We start from the raw sequence: 13,523 nt of genomic DNA, 5'->3' as shown, positions 1-13,523 counted from the left end.
ACCCTAGGCACGAATCTCTCTTTGCTATCCGGAATCCGGAATCCCGCAGGAGGCTACTCCGTGTGTGTGTGTGTGTGTGAATGTGTATACACCGCAAGACACTCGACACTCAACACAACACAATATTATCCCAGACTTCAGAGTTGACTCTCCAAAGTACTCATACCTTCTCTACTCTCTACTCTCAAGTAGTGAGTACTCTGTGTCAGACGGATCCAATCCGATCTTCCCCGGAAGTGATACATCGGGCAAAAAGGGATACACCAGAAAAAAAGAAATAACAAAAATCGAAATTCCGCCCGATCGAGCAGATCTGCAACTGCAGACGCTGATTGATCGCCCACCGGAAGTGCAATCCGCCTCAGGAAAAGTGGGCGCAAAAGTGGACGGGAATCAAAAAAGGGAAAAATCAAAAACCGAAAAATCAAAAAAAAGAAAAAAACAAAAGCCCAGGGCCCCCATTTTGGGCGCAAAAATCGAAATTAATTGGATTTGTCTCGGGGCTGCAAGGGTGTCGCGGCAAGTCTAGAAGCCTTCCCCGGCTTTGATTTTAGACATCCGCCTGGCACACACACACCGTCTTCTTGATAAACACTCCATTCACTCCACTCCACTCTCTTCCCTTTCACTACATTATCTTCCTATCACTCCGCTCCTCTCCTACCTTTCTTCTCATTCATACCTCCACACTCTCGACTCTCGACTCTCGACTCTCCACTACTCTCACCTCTCACCACCATCTCACCTACTACACGCTATCTCCATACTTCCACCACATCAACACATATCACCAAAATGGTGATTCCAATCCAGTCGCGTCTTCGCGGCCTGTCGCCGACTAAATCGGCGATCCTGGCACCTGTTGCTAGTAACGACTCTGCTGAGTTCGGCTTCAGCTACAGCGGTAGCTCCTTTGAATGCTCGCCTCTCTCCAACCCGTCTGCTCCTCCACCAACTCCCACCGACTCTTTGACCGATATTCACCCTCGCAAGTCATCCTTCTCCAGTGAGTATGGGATGGGCGCCGCCTGTGCCTTCCCATCCTGGCCAAATCGCCCTGAGCTGTACAGCGGCGACTCCAGCGACTCCTTCGTCAACAACGCGTACCTGACGGACGAGGATCTACTCTGGATGCCCGAGAACGCGGGTATCGCCGAATGCTGCGAAGAGACTGCCACCAAACAGCAACAGCCCCAGATCTTCTCCTCCATGACCATGGAGCAACAGCTCAAGCTGGTCCGCGCTGCGGCCGAGGAAGAAGACCGCGCCCGCTTCATGGCCAAGGTCGAGGCCCATGCCCGAGCTACTCAAGTCGTGCGACAAGCCCAGTTGGCTCGAGTCTGCGAGTCTGAGTCCAACACTAGCTCCACCACTATTACCACCACGAAGCGCAGCAGCAAGAAACGTCGTCCCGTCCTGACCCCCCAAGCGTCGCGCCCACTCGTCATCGGCCAAGGTCATGACCAGCAACTAAGAACCTACGCTACATCCACACCACTGTCGGTTGTAGCGCGGGCGCTTCAACACAACAACACTCGACGAGATACCATTTACGACGACGACACTTCTATTCTTTCTCATGTCTTCTACCCACCAATACTTTTCCATATCTACAACGACCAGCCCTTCCATGCATTTGGTTGGAGCTCCTAATGTTTCTCAATCACCCGTGATACCCGCACGCCCCAAGCGAATCAGATGATAAAGCTCAGGCAGCTGCGAGATCGCCGTCAGCAGTGCCGATCACACCAAGGCGCACCGGCGGGTACACATTTCTTTTTTTCTTTTTCACACGGCGCGCCGATGACGCCAGCAAAGGGCAGCCAACAGCAGTGGCAGCAGCAGTGGCAGCAGCAGGAAAGATTGCGACAGCTCCTATGCACTATGCACTATGGCACTGTTGTTGATTATCTCCAAAACAGCCCCGCGCTTACCTAATTTATCGCTGTCGGCGGCTTCCAGAATTATGTGCCCTCCAATCTGCGCACCTCCATCTGCCATCTCCATATCTCCCCGGTGGCTCCGATCTCCTCCCCTCCTCCTCCTCCTCCCTCCCACCCGGAGTATCTTCAATGTACCCCCACACCACACCGCCGCTTCATCTTTGACTCATACTTTGCATTTTCCTCCGTTGTCGCATCTGCAGCGCTTCCGACTTTCCTGTTTTATCTTTTTCTTCTTTCTTCTTTTCTTACCCCTCCATTTATTCCCCACTTCTATTTCCAATGATTCTTCACGGTCTTCTGATTGCATTTCCGAAGCGGACCCGGTGTTTTTCTATTTTCCATTTTCCTTCTACCCGTTCTAGCGCTTGATTTTCCGCCCCAGATACCCACGATCCGAATACCCCATCTTGTATCCTTTTCCTTTTCCTATTCATTTTCGTCCCGATATCCGCCGCACACTTCCAATTCTATTTTCAATACCAATACCAATTCTATTTCTATCCTTTAAACCTTTTCCATTTCCCCGTTGGGATATTATTTCTTCCGTCATTTGATCACCCATTCCCGCCCGCTTTTCTTCAAGGGTCCGCGCTGTCCACCCATTTTACCCGATTCCGCGCTCCGCGCTATCTCGCCTTGACGCCTGAGCGCCACGCCACCAAAGCCACATTGTCCTCTTCGTGAGTGTCGGTGTGAGTTGGCGCGAACAGGTCGGGCACGCAATCGGTACTTTAGTTTAGAAGAAATGATAATCTGCCTGATCTTCCACACTATCTCTGCATTATTTCCTAGTATTCAAGTTTTATTATATTTAAATCTATACATGTATACTAACTAGTACCTTGGTACACGAGTCTGTATGTATGTACTTTGTAGTCACGGTTTCAACCACCTACGTAGATGCCAGTGCCAGCGCTATTACAAGTAGACACCACGATGCCATGCGACGCGATGCCAGCGTAGCACACCGTCGCACCGCAACACAAGTCTAAAAATGGACCTGGACCTGGACTTCTCGTCACCGTCACCGTGACTCGGTCGCGTCTAAGGCCAGCGGCTCCGTTCAGCCCTGCTCGCCTCGCCTCGTGTCCGTCCTGTCGTGCTCTGGCTCGGCCTCCCCGTGTCAATATCAGTGGTTCGGACCTTCTTCAGGCCGCGGGGGCTGTGACTTGCGGCGGACGGCGGATGGCGGACGGCCGGCCCTGCAGAGGACATGCAACGGTGAGATTGGGCTTTGGGTTGTGCGAGTGAGGAGGGAGGGAGGGGAGTGGAAGGCGGGAAACTTGAACGCGACACGGTTCAAGATACGGGGTTTGTCTTTTGTCAACAGTTTCTTGTTTGGGGTTGGTTGGGTCCATAACGTGCTCGGAGTAGGTGGGTGGATTTGCGGGGGAGGATGAGGTGGGATGGGATGCCTGTGAGGAATATCAATCACTTACTTTTTTGGGAAGGAGTAGTTCGTTGGTATGTTCCAAGTTGATTTCTAATCTTGTCTGACTTACCTGGACATGAATGAATGGCCTTGGCCCCGGGTGTGTGAGGGTGGCCTTGTTAATAGAGATGCTACTATACTACTATCTTTGACATGCATGTATTTGATCTGGGATGGACGAGGTACCAGGTACAAGATACTAGATACCTTGAGTACCGTTCGGAGGCGGTCGGTGATTTCAAATCATATTTTTTGAGGTTGTCACTGTGAGTCAGAATTATACGATATCGAAGATCCCTGACCCTGGTCTGTCTCCAAGCCGAAATATCCCTGAGTTTCGTCTGATGGTGCGGTGAAGAGATACTACTAGCCCTGGAGTAGTAGACGGACTCGGAGGAGACGTGTTCATCAGCGGGCTTGAGTTTGAAATTCATGAATGTCATTCTTATTAGCTATAGAGGTAATATCGAGTGCAGAGTGAGTGATATTTGCGAATTTAATAAAGATTGTCGAGTATATCAATCCCGAGTCGGCCTTGAGGACGTACTAGTAGTAGCAGGACAGGGCGTGTCTTGCCTTCGCGGAGCCTCGTTTAGTAGTACTACTAAACCATGCGAAGCCGTTACTTTGGTAAAAGAGAAAGCAAATTTTGAATTAAACAGTATTTTTGACAAAAATGTTCACATTCGACACATTTGGAAATTAAATGGAGTTAACCCGAAAATGTACAATTCTTGCCTTTCCAATTTTCTATTTTCTTGCCTATACATGATACTTGGTGGCCGTAAAAATGAAGATGGCAATAGGAATTATAATTTTTCCTTTCAAAAAAGGAGAAAAAACAAAGACAAAGACAACATCTCTGCATATGCGCTGGCACCGTCGACTACGTTGCGATAGGCAGAAAGCCTTGAAGGAAAAAGTAGAAAGGAGAGACAAAGACTGTATGTCTATTATGAGAAAAAAAACATTTCTAATTATGAACACTAACACCACTGCGAACCAAGTTGAAACCTTGTCGAAATACACTAATCCTAGCTTGAGTCAAAGGCGAGATACCGAGAGATTTGGTCGGACGACACGGCGAAGAAACAAAGGGCCGAGAGGTTTACAAATATCACATGAAATAAATGATATCATAGCCCTTTGCTAAGCAATTCACTCCCAATCTCTTTGAGAAGCGGTTCCTTCTGCACAGCCGAGATCTGGGACTTGGCCCGCACGGTCTCAGCGACACCCATTGCTCGACAAAGATCAACTAGGGCCCCGTCAAGCGGGGCTTCGTAGACAAATAGACCGAGTGCGAATAGAAGGCCGTGTAGAGCCTCGATGCTCTGGTCCTCGCGAGAGATGGCCTCGAGCAATGATGCCGCGATCTCGACCTGATCTTCCTCTGTGAGGGGATCGGGCTTCCCATCGAAGCGGGCGTTATGGTTATAGGCAGCGAGGTTATAGGCGAAGGATGCTGCCACGACGCGGAGGTTGGAGTGTGAGTCTAGAAGAGAGTTGATTGCCAGGCGTAGAGTGGTTTCGCGTAGGAGAGAGGTCGGTGAGGTTAGTTGGTCGGGGTATAATGGTGTGCTGAAGAGGTTGCAGGATAGCTGGAGGGCAACAATGCGTAGGTTGTAAGGGCAATTGGAGAGATCGTCGGCGGAAAGAGGGGAGAGAAGTGTGAGGAGAGTCTTGTGCTGGGCTTCCTCGGCGAAGTAACCGCTGACGCGGGGGTCGAGGAAGAGTAGGCGGACCAGGTCGACGACTGCGAAGAGGGAGTCACTGGGGAGTGTGGTGTAGGTTGATTGCAATGACGTCGCGAAAGTATGAAGGTCTGGAACTCTGATATCTGCAATTGGGGTATTGCCAGTACTAGCAGACTGGCGCTGTTTAACAAAGTCTATGATTGAGGCGACATCCGGTGTCTCTCGGAATGATGCAGGAAGCTTTTGCACAAGCTTATCCAGCGGTGGAACCTTCTTATAGGTAACAAAGTTGGAGATAGGCCGCTGTAAGCTGGGCAATCGTAGTTGGCGATGAGGATGGGTTGGATTTGCCATCTCCAAGAGCATGCGGACATTCCCTGAGAGCTGGCCTGGGTTGGCGCCGCTCCATTGATCCAGTTTCTGGCCTTTCAAAAATGTCATGAAGGTCGGTGTGGCGCGCACGCCGTACTTCATGCTGACATCGTAGGCTGAGCCAATATCGACTTTGATGAGTCTAGCTCGATCGCCCGCCTCTTCCGCCAGCTGATCATAGGTCGGATAGACGACCTTGCATGGCGGGCATGTTGATGAGGTAAAGAATATGACGGCGCACGTGTTTGATGCCGCGGCTAATTCACTCTCTAGCTGAGATAGACTGCTGACATTGCGGACCGAGGCGGGCGCTGGATGTTGTGCGGCCCTTGGTTGCTGTGCAGCCTGTGGCTGAAAGCTGGGCCCAGGAACGGTGCCAGGACCAGTTCCCTGTGTGGACCCCCGCAGGGCGTTCTCAATCTGTGGCTTCATCATCTGCCCGAACGGGGTATCTAAAAATGTCCGCGGCAGGTTGCGGATGTGCTCCGGAATGCTTTTTCCAACTAGGAACATGGCAAAATCCTGGGTGAAGTTGTTGCAATTATGAAGAAAGAGATCATAGGACTGCCAGAGTGTTAAGAAAGCCGGGACCATGAACGAATTGCTGCTTGACGCACCTCGGGTGTATAGATCGTGGCTAACGATCCGAGGTATTCCTCAATCACTTCATTTGGAAGCTCTGTTTGTCCCATGTGCACCTTTTCCATGGGCTGGCCATGGTGAGTGGTGCCGGGATTGGCGGTCTGGATGCCTTGACCAAAAAAGTACTCCACGCCATTGAGCACAAGTGCTGTGTGATAGATTGCATCTATCTGGGTTCCCGTCAAGGGTTGCGAGTACTGATTTGACCGGTTAGGTAAAGCTCTTGCTGTGCCATCTTTGTTGATGCTTTGTTGGTACATACCATACGCGCAAGACCCTGTGAGGTGAGTCAGTTTTGGAGAAGAATATTGATAATTTAGAGCAACTTACCTGGGAGAGGTCATAAACATACAGCTCGACGTCCATTGGAGAATGATGTATGTGTGTTATGGAAGTAGGTGACTTGATGGGGCCGAGGCGAGTTGATATGCACAGCCCAAGGCAGGCAGCGATCGGGTCACGTCAGCGCTCACCTTCACTCACATTCCGGTGGCTTCGACCATTTTCTGGCGATATAGACACTTCAGATGTATGATCGGGACACTATATCACTACTATACTCTAGAATATCAGCCATGTGGATATTCTATTCTATAATTATAATTATTATAATTATTAGAGATGAGCTGAATAGATTGAAAATTAATCTTGGATCAAAGGGGGTGCCCTCGGGTCACATGCTCGTTCTATTTGAATCCTTAATTACATCTACCTCCTTCCCAACCTCCCAACCAACTAGATTAGACAAGAATACGCTTCCAACATGAACATCGACCTCTCCCCACTTAACCCAGAGTGATCGGCATTTCAAGGGTACCATTATAATCACAGTGAAGCTTAATGCCATCGCTAGGGTTATCCACACAAACCCAGTTGCTGCCCTCCACACTCGAGTCCACCAGGACCTGACCCTGCTCTTGAATGGGGTCGGACTCAAGGCGTTTGAGGCCGAGAGTGAACTGGTGCAAATCCGGTGCGCCGCCTGGAAATTCAATGTGGTATTTTCCATTATTGCAGCGAGCGCGCTCGTCGGGTTTATGTCCATACGTCCTGTTGATTCAACTATCAGCCATAATGTCTACAGAATATAATTCTACCTGTTTGCCATCTGCACCGTGTCAGACTTACCAGATTAGGTTGCAGTCGGTGGGAGTGTCATCCGGGTAGTTGGAATCGGTCAAGACAAAGTGCATGGTTGCGTCGAACCCGACGTTGGCCTTGAAATCGGTGATTTGGAGAGAGGTGGCTTCGCGCTTGGTTGAGGCTGGAGCGGCGAAGGCTGAACTGGCAGCTAGGAGAACGGAGGCGATGGTGTACTTCATTTTGAATGGATTCAATTAGATGTTTGTTTTGGAATATGATAGTTATTTGAGAAATGGAAGGCTTGTGATTTCAATTACTTGAGATGCTGTTGTGTCTGATCGAGAGAGAATTGGTGGACTCCCAGTTCCCTTTATAAACCTTTTCCATCTTGCCTTTCTTTTCTGTATTCTTGCTGTGTCAAGAGCCATTTCTAGTCTGAATGAGACATTTCAATTGGCTCTGCCAGTCAAGCCGTGCCCTCTGTAGTCCGCAGCCAGTCAGTTGAGAGGACCCCGGGGCTGAGCATGCATACAAAGATGCAGGATCCGAGTACAGCAGTAAACTGGGACGCCTTTGCCAGCGCCTCCACATATCCAGAGAGCCTATTAGAACAGAGCAACAGCCTAGTTGAAAGCATATCCCCGCATAATAATCAACTTCCTCCAATGATCTATTTCTGTACCGGCGGCTGCCGACGCCACAGGGTGCATAAGGCCACCAACTTTGGACTTCCGACCAGTCTATATACAGAGTAGTCAGGAACCGTAGCCAAATCTTGTAGATCATCATTCCAAGCAATACTAGTAGTTAAGTTCTGTCTTAGACAAGCCCAGACTCAGGCTGGTTTGCCTGCTGACCTGTTGCATATTTGCGGTTATTTTGAGCTCGTAAAATCGACCAATGGTGTAGGGATTATCAACGGCTTTGGTCGTATCTGGATTTACTTGATTCTAGCCATGCAAGAAACCAAGCTACTGGCAGTAATTGAAGTAATTGAACAAGTTGAACTTGAAGATATAGAAGAATTATAAATTCGTGCTCAAGAACGACTAAACAGGAACAGATATCATCACTCGTAACCCCTATGCTCCATTTATTCCATCCCGAAAATGCTAAACACTCGACCCTATCCCAGAAACAGACAAACCCAAGCCCAGACAGAAAATGCACGATGGCGACATTACATCTCCTCATACGCAACGTTAGGGTGCATAACGTATAAGACCTTATCTTCAGCAGTCTGTTCGGTGTTGCCTTCATCTTCCATGAGATCCGATGCGATGCGTAGCAGGACGTGATCCTTTACCATACGCTTCAGGACCTTCTTGACGAGATCACGCTCACGGTGAACATCTTCGTGGGAGTTGAGCTCGCCCTCAATCTGCTCGAGATACCAGAGGATCAAATCTTCCTGCTCGACACCCTCACCCTCGTTGACCTCATCGTCACGGATACGACGGACGATCAGATTCAAGATCTTGGAGAACTTGTCGTATGTGATCTTCGTCTTGCTGCGTTCCTGCTGTTGTGCTTGCTCGCCGTCATTGCGCATTGGGCTGTCATTCTCACGGTCACGGTCGTCACCCATTTCCTGGTCCTCGGCATTCGGGGCGGGAGCATCATCGTCTATTTCGACATCATCCTTCTCGACGGTGACGATACTTTGGCGCAGAAGATCATAGGCCTCAATGACGAACTTGGGGTCAACCTCCTCGACGCAGTTGGCCTTGGCAACAGCCTCGGACAAACGAATGAGGGACTCAAGTTGACGAACTGTGATACGGTAAGAAGAGCGACCTATACCACCCTGGGCATCGTTGGCACGCAGCTCCTTGTATTTCTCGACAAGGAGAGCCTTGGCCTCATCAGTGAAGACAGGGCGGAAGGTACGCGCAAACTGGATGTAGCGCTGCAGCTGTTCAGTGCTCAGTTCGGGCTCGACAGCCTCGTCGCGGTTCATGTGCACGTTCACAATGTGCTCGGCCAAGTTGCGATCAACACTCTCCTTGGGCTCGTCGCGGATGACGAAGAACACATCGAAACGACTCATGATGGGTGCGCTGAAGTTCAGGTTCTGGCGAAGAGTGACCTTCTGGTTATAGCGACCGCCGATGGGGTTGGCAGCAGCGAGAATCGAGGCCCGGGCGTTGAGTGTGGTATGGATACCAGCCTTGGCGATGGAGATGGTTTGCTGTTCCATTGCTTCGTGAATGGCGACTTGGTCCGCGATGTCCATTTTGTCGAACTCGTCAATCGCACAAATACCACCGCCGTTCTAAAAAGAAGAGAGTTAGTTGGGGGAATTTTGGGAGATTCTTGAGTAAGGTGAGAACATACAGCCAGCATCAGGGCACCGGCCTCAATGGTGAATTCTCCAGTCTCGGCATCCTTCACCACGGATGCTGTCAGACCAGCGGCCGATGAGGCCTTACCACTGGTGTAAACCGCACGGGGGTGCAAGGAGCAGACGTATCTGGGCGACCATGTCAGCAAACGAAACAAGAAATAGGATGCTAGGGATCTACTCACTTCAAGAACTGACTCTTACTTGTGGATGGGTCGCCGACAATGCAAATGTTGAGATCACCACGCAGCTGCAAGCTCTCCGCCTGGGTTCTCTTGCCAACACCGCCGATCAGTTGTAGGAGAAGACCCTTCTTGATTTGACGGTGACCCCAAATCATCGGGGCAATTGAGTCAACCAAGCGCGAATAGATGTACTCCGAGTGCACGAGTCTCTTGAGATCCTGCACTTCGGTGGGAGTCAGACTCTGAAGGAAAGCTTCCTGAGCCTTGTCATCATTCATATCAGGATCCTGATTCTGGTTCAATGAGGCCAGAATGTTGTTTGATTGACCACTGAGCTGCTGCTCGGGCTTCTGACCGGGTGTAGTGGTATCTGGGGTCACCATACAGGCCAGGAAAGCGAGCCGGTAGGTCAAATCACGAACACCCAGGGCCTTTAACCCAGACACTCCGCCACCGCCAACCTCGCTTCCACGGAAAGAGTTGTTATCACGAACTGCCTCGGGGCGCACGCCGGGGAGACCCAACTGGCTCACATCTGGGACGACGATCAAGGTACCAGTGAAAATGCAGCGCTCACCGGCCTTGGCACGATCGACCATCTCACCTCGCAAGATGACGTCCATCGTGCGCGGCATGCTACCGGTAGGGATCTCATGTGAAGACTCCTGAAGCTTAACCTTTTGCCAATCAACAAAAGTACTCTTGCCAATATCCAGGCGCCAGCCGTTGCGGTTACCGCATGTCTCGTTCGGGCATTCGGTGGGCTCGGTGTATTTGAAGGTTTGTTCCACATTGCTTACGACTGACTTACAGCCCTCGCAAATAAATGATCCCAGCGACAATTCAGGGCGAATTTCTGACGTCCGTGTGACCGTTCCGGAGATTGAGAGAAGTTTGCCAATCTGCGAGGTGCGAAGTTGGCGGAGTCGTGAAACCAGGGGCAGGTTGTAGAAGGCAAGAGCAAAAAGCTTATCGGTCTGTTGATGGCGAGTTTTTTCGCGGATTTGGCGCTCCAAGTCGGGGTTATCGGAGACGCTGGCGTAAGCAGAGGCGATGGAGGTGCTGCGTTGCGAATTGGCGCTCGCAGCCAAGCGATGCGACACAAAGTAATCACCCTCGTATTTGGCCACGAGGTTGTGAAGGGCCTTGGTGAGGAAGGGGAGGAATCGATAGTATTGACTGGCGATGGCATCGGCCAAAATGGGGTTTTCCAGGGAGGTCAGGTGGGTGAAGTCCACGTAGAGGGTTGACAACTCGAATTTCTTCATGCCACGAATCTGAGCAATATAGTATTTGTCGCTGAGAATCTCTCCGGACGATGGAGGGGCTGATGAAGAGGGCTCCTCCATGAATGTCTCGAGCAATTCCTCGAAGGCCTGTTGCACTTTTTCACCAGCCTCATCGACGACGGGTGGAGGGGCCGAAGCGTATGGGTTTCGTAAGCGACTGACGGCCGAAGTGCTAGTTCCAACAACACGATCATCGGGGAAGGCGTTCATATCACTCATGGGGCCATTGCTCTCGGAGCGTCGTGAGCTAGGTAGATGGTCGGACTGCAGATTCTCGCGGGCGCCTGACCCCGAGCCCAGCTCGGACTGGAGGACGGCGTCGAAAAGGGAAGACATGGCAGAGAGCAGTGATGAATTGATGCTCTTGCGCGGACACCGAAGTGGGGGAGAATTGGGGGGGTGGAGGGGAGGATGATGAGGTATTGGAGGAGGAGGGGAAGCGGTGATGCGACAATTTTTGATGGGACCTTTCAGCCCATTCAGCGTTAACAGGCACTAAAGTTCCCCTGGAGACGCGAGACGCGACTTGGGACGCGTTGTCGGAGGATAGTTATCCCGGACGCGTTAAGTGGTTTCCTAATCGGGAAGCAGTGACCAAGTATCCACCGAGTCCACCGTCCACCTACAAGAACTTAAAGAAGGAGACTTTGGAGAGCAGTAATGATTGGATTTGAATAAACTTATATAGACCTGGTTTGCTTGAGGGGTGTAGGAGAGCGCTGCGAAGAACAGGATCGAAGATCCAGATCACTAGGAATATAGTATAATAGCAGAGTGCATCGCCACGGAATAGACTAGTATATGAAGCTCAACTTCACCCACAGGAAACTGATTGATTCAAAGGCAAAGTCTGAGTCCGGTCGCGCATAATTTGGGGAAGGTATTGGGACCAGCTGAATTCCCAGGGCGTGGGCAACTCGGGGTTCAATCATCACTCCGGTTGATCCGCTGTCGATGAGTGTACGGTTCAACGTAGTCATAATAATGCCGCCTGTCGCTGAGGAGGCAATGAGGTCGCATTGAGTAAAAAACAGGTTGCCGGGGTGACCTGGTTGGAGCCCAAAGCTTAGAGGAATATTGCTGTAATGATTCACGGCTTATGACCGAATCCTTAGGCACTTGAAGTACCGGCGTAAATAGACCCGGGACAGTTCTCGGGATTGAAAAGACATTGTTCAGCGGCTCATTTGTCGGGGAGACTATTATCCACAGAATGGGAGGGTTGCGGTTCCAAGAGTTAAGGGGTCCGAGCTGTCTTTGCCCGTTTTGACTTTGTATCGAAAGTATCTGCGTTGCTGATCTTCGGATTTGGCATAGGTGAGCCAGACTTGAACAGTGGGTTATTTGCGTCACGTCGATTTGCTCTAACACACTTTATACATGTGTCACAAAGCAAGTCACCAGCATATTGATCTGTAGCACCGCATTGGAATGAAATTTGAAAATATCCATGGATTTGGCCATGACGTGAATAAATTCCCGAGGAACAAGTGGAATATGTTCTCAGGGAAGCATTCGTAAATCCCGATCCTGAGTTTCTCCAGGTACGTATTGTATTTTGCTTGAGTAAGGGTCTGGCCGAAATTCGGACTTTTCTGCCTAGGACTATTTCAGCCACGAGTGGACAGTTTGGGTGATTCCAGTAAAACTGGTGACTTTCGTCGCGGAGTATTCGGCCCAGGATATCAGTGGGGGACATTCGAGGTAGCAGTTCGAATGGCATTAATCAGAATCCAAACCACCGGGTATAAGAAGACCGGAAGAGCTTGAGAAGTGTCCGGAAGCTTGACGGATCGGCAGTATCGGGGAATGCCTTGGACAAACGTGAGATAGGGTTGGCATTAGATCTTACCCTAGAGAGAAGAAAGTTAGCATCGCAGCACAAGAAAGAAGATGATAAAAACCCACGTGTGCCCTTTTGACCAGCGTACTGTAACCACGCATTCAAGAACAGACATTTTCAGTTCATCTTGAGTCTCGTTGTAGGCACGGCGAATCTGGATCCGGAGATCACTCCGTGCCATGAATTGCGATCTTTGATGAACTCTTCTGTAAATAGTTACAGAGTGAGCGAAACTCGTCTGTGGTTGTCGATGCGCAGAGTTGATGCCCCCTATTCTGACTGATTCGGATTGTTTCTGTGACCTATCCATGTCAGCATCCCCAAAGAAAAACGAGCCAAATGGAATTCTACAAACCCGTAACCTTGACGTCCAAGAAAAGGTCGATGTTTCTTTCGGAAGATGATCAAAATTCTGAATTTTTTTTTTGTGGAATTGGGTCGTTTTGGGATAAACAGGAGAAGATCAAGAAAGGGAGGAGGGAAATAGTCATGATCATGATCATGATCGAAGGTATACAAGTTGGAAGGAGCGGACAGAATGAGTAACCCCCTCAACTACATTGGTAAATGTGAGACGAGCCTAATTCTACCATATTTGAAGGATTTTATAGAATGATGACCGCTTTTTTGACTTGAATCCTATGTATGTTAAGCAATCTGTATAGATAGAAAGTGGTGCATATTGCTCTC

The 13,523-nt window shown here is 50.0% G+C and overlaps 7 protein-coding genes across 7 annotated transcripts; 1 reads left to right on the top strand and 6 right to left on the bottom strand.

The window, feature by feature from the left end:
• Positions 1 to 795: 795 nt before the first annotated feature.
• Positions 796 to 1,653, top strand: N7509_006023 (uncharacterized protein; the record flags this gene model as incomplete). Its single annotated transcript, XM_056630660.1, has 1 exon — positions 796 to 1,653. The coding sequence occupies one exon, from the start codon at positions 796 to 798 to the stop codon at positions 1,651 to 1,653; it is 858 nt and encodes a 285-aa protein (XP_056489962.1).
• A 55-nt stretch (positions 1,654 to 1,708) lies between these two features.
• N7509_006022 (uncharacterized protein) lies at positions 1,709 to 2,001 on the bottom strand (the record flags this gene model as incomplete). The annotated part of the gene is made up of 2 exons (XM_056630659.1): positions 1,709 to 1,875; positions 1,935 to 2,001. The coding sequence occupies 2 exons, from the start codon at positions 1,999 to 2,001 to the stop codon at positions 1,709 to 1,711; spliced, it is 234 nt and encodes a 77-aa protein (XP_056489961.1).
• A 1,074-nt stretch (positions 2,002 to 3,075) lies between these two features.
• Positions 3,076 to 3,456, bottom strand: N7509_006021 (uncharacterized protein; the record flags this gene model as incomplete). The annotated part of the gene is made up of 2 exons (XM_056630658.1): positions 3,076 to 3,361; positions 3,449 to 3,456. The coding sequence occupies 2 exons, from the start codon at positions 3,454 to 3,456 to the stop codon at positions 3,076 to 3,078; spliced, it is 294 nt and encodes a 97-aa protein (XP_056489960.1).
• Positions 3,457 to 4,514: 1,058 nt separating this feature from the next.
• On the bottom strand, positions 4,515 to 6,455 carry N7509_006020 (bifunctional C97 family peptidase/thioredoxin family protein; the record flags this gene model as incomplete). Its single annotated transcript, XM_056630657.1, has 4 exons — positions 4,515 to 6,011; positions 6,065 to 6,286; positions 6,352 to 6,366; positions 6,420 to 6,455. 4 exons carry the CDS (start codon positions 6,453 to 6,455, stop codon positions 4,515 to 4,517), a joined length of 1,770 nt encoding a protein of 589 aa, XP_056489959.1.
• A 419-nt stretch (positions 6,456 to 6,874) lies between these two features.
• Positions 6,875 to 7,411, bottom strand: N7509_006019 (uncharacterized protein; the record flags this gene model as incomplete). The annotated part of the gene is made up of 2 exons (XM_056630656.1): positions 6,875 to 7,139; positions 7,218 to 7,411. 2 exons carry the CDS (start codon positions 7,409 to 7,411, stop codon positions 6,875 to 6,877), a joined length of 459 nt encoding a protein of 152 aa, XP_056489958.1.
• A 941-nt stretch (positions 7,412 to 8,352) lies between these two features.
• N7509_006018 (MCM DNA helicase complex subunit MCM6) lies at positions 8,353 to 11,326 on the bottom strand (the record flags this gene model as incomplete). The annotated part of the gene is made up of 3 exons (XM_056630655.1): positions 8,353 to 9,447; positions 9,510 to 9,645; positions 9,702 to 11,326. The coding sequence occupies 3 exons, from the start codon at positions 11,324 to 11,326 to the stop codon at positions 8,353 to 8,355; spliced, it is 2,856 nt and encodes a 951-aa protein (XP_056489957.1).
• A 1,390-nt stretch (positions 11,327 to 12,716) lies between these two features.
• Positions 12,717 to 13,014, bottom strand: N7509_006017 (uncharacterized protein; the record flags this gene model as incomplete). Its single annotated transcript, XM_056630654.1, has 2 exons — positions 12,717 to 12,843; positions 12,947 to 13,014. The coding sequence occupies 2 exons, from the start codon at positions 13,012 to 13,014 to the stop codon at positions 12,717 to 12,719; spliced, it is 195 nt and encodes a 64-aa protein (XP_056489956.1).
• Between the last annotated feature and the right edge of the window lie 509 nt (positions 13,015 to 13,523).

This window comes from Penicillium cosmopolitanum (assembly GCF_028827165.1).
Source record: "Penicillium cosmopolitanum strain IBT 29677 chromosome Unknown utg000006l:49.0-5199605.0:1.0-5204138.0, whole genome shotgun sequence".
Lineage (NCBI taxonomy): Eukaryota > Fungi > Ascomycota > Eurotiomycetes > Eurotiales > Aspergillaceae > Penicillium > Penicillium cosmopolitanum.
The sequence above is the reverse complement of the archived record's forward strand: the minus strand, read 5'-3'. Positions and strand labels throughout refer to the sequence as shown.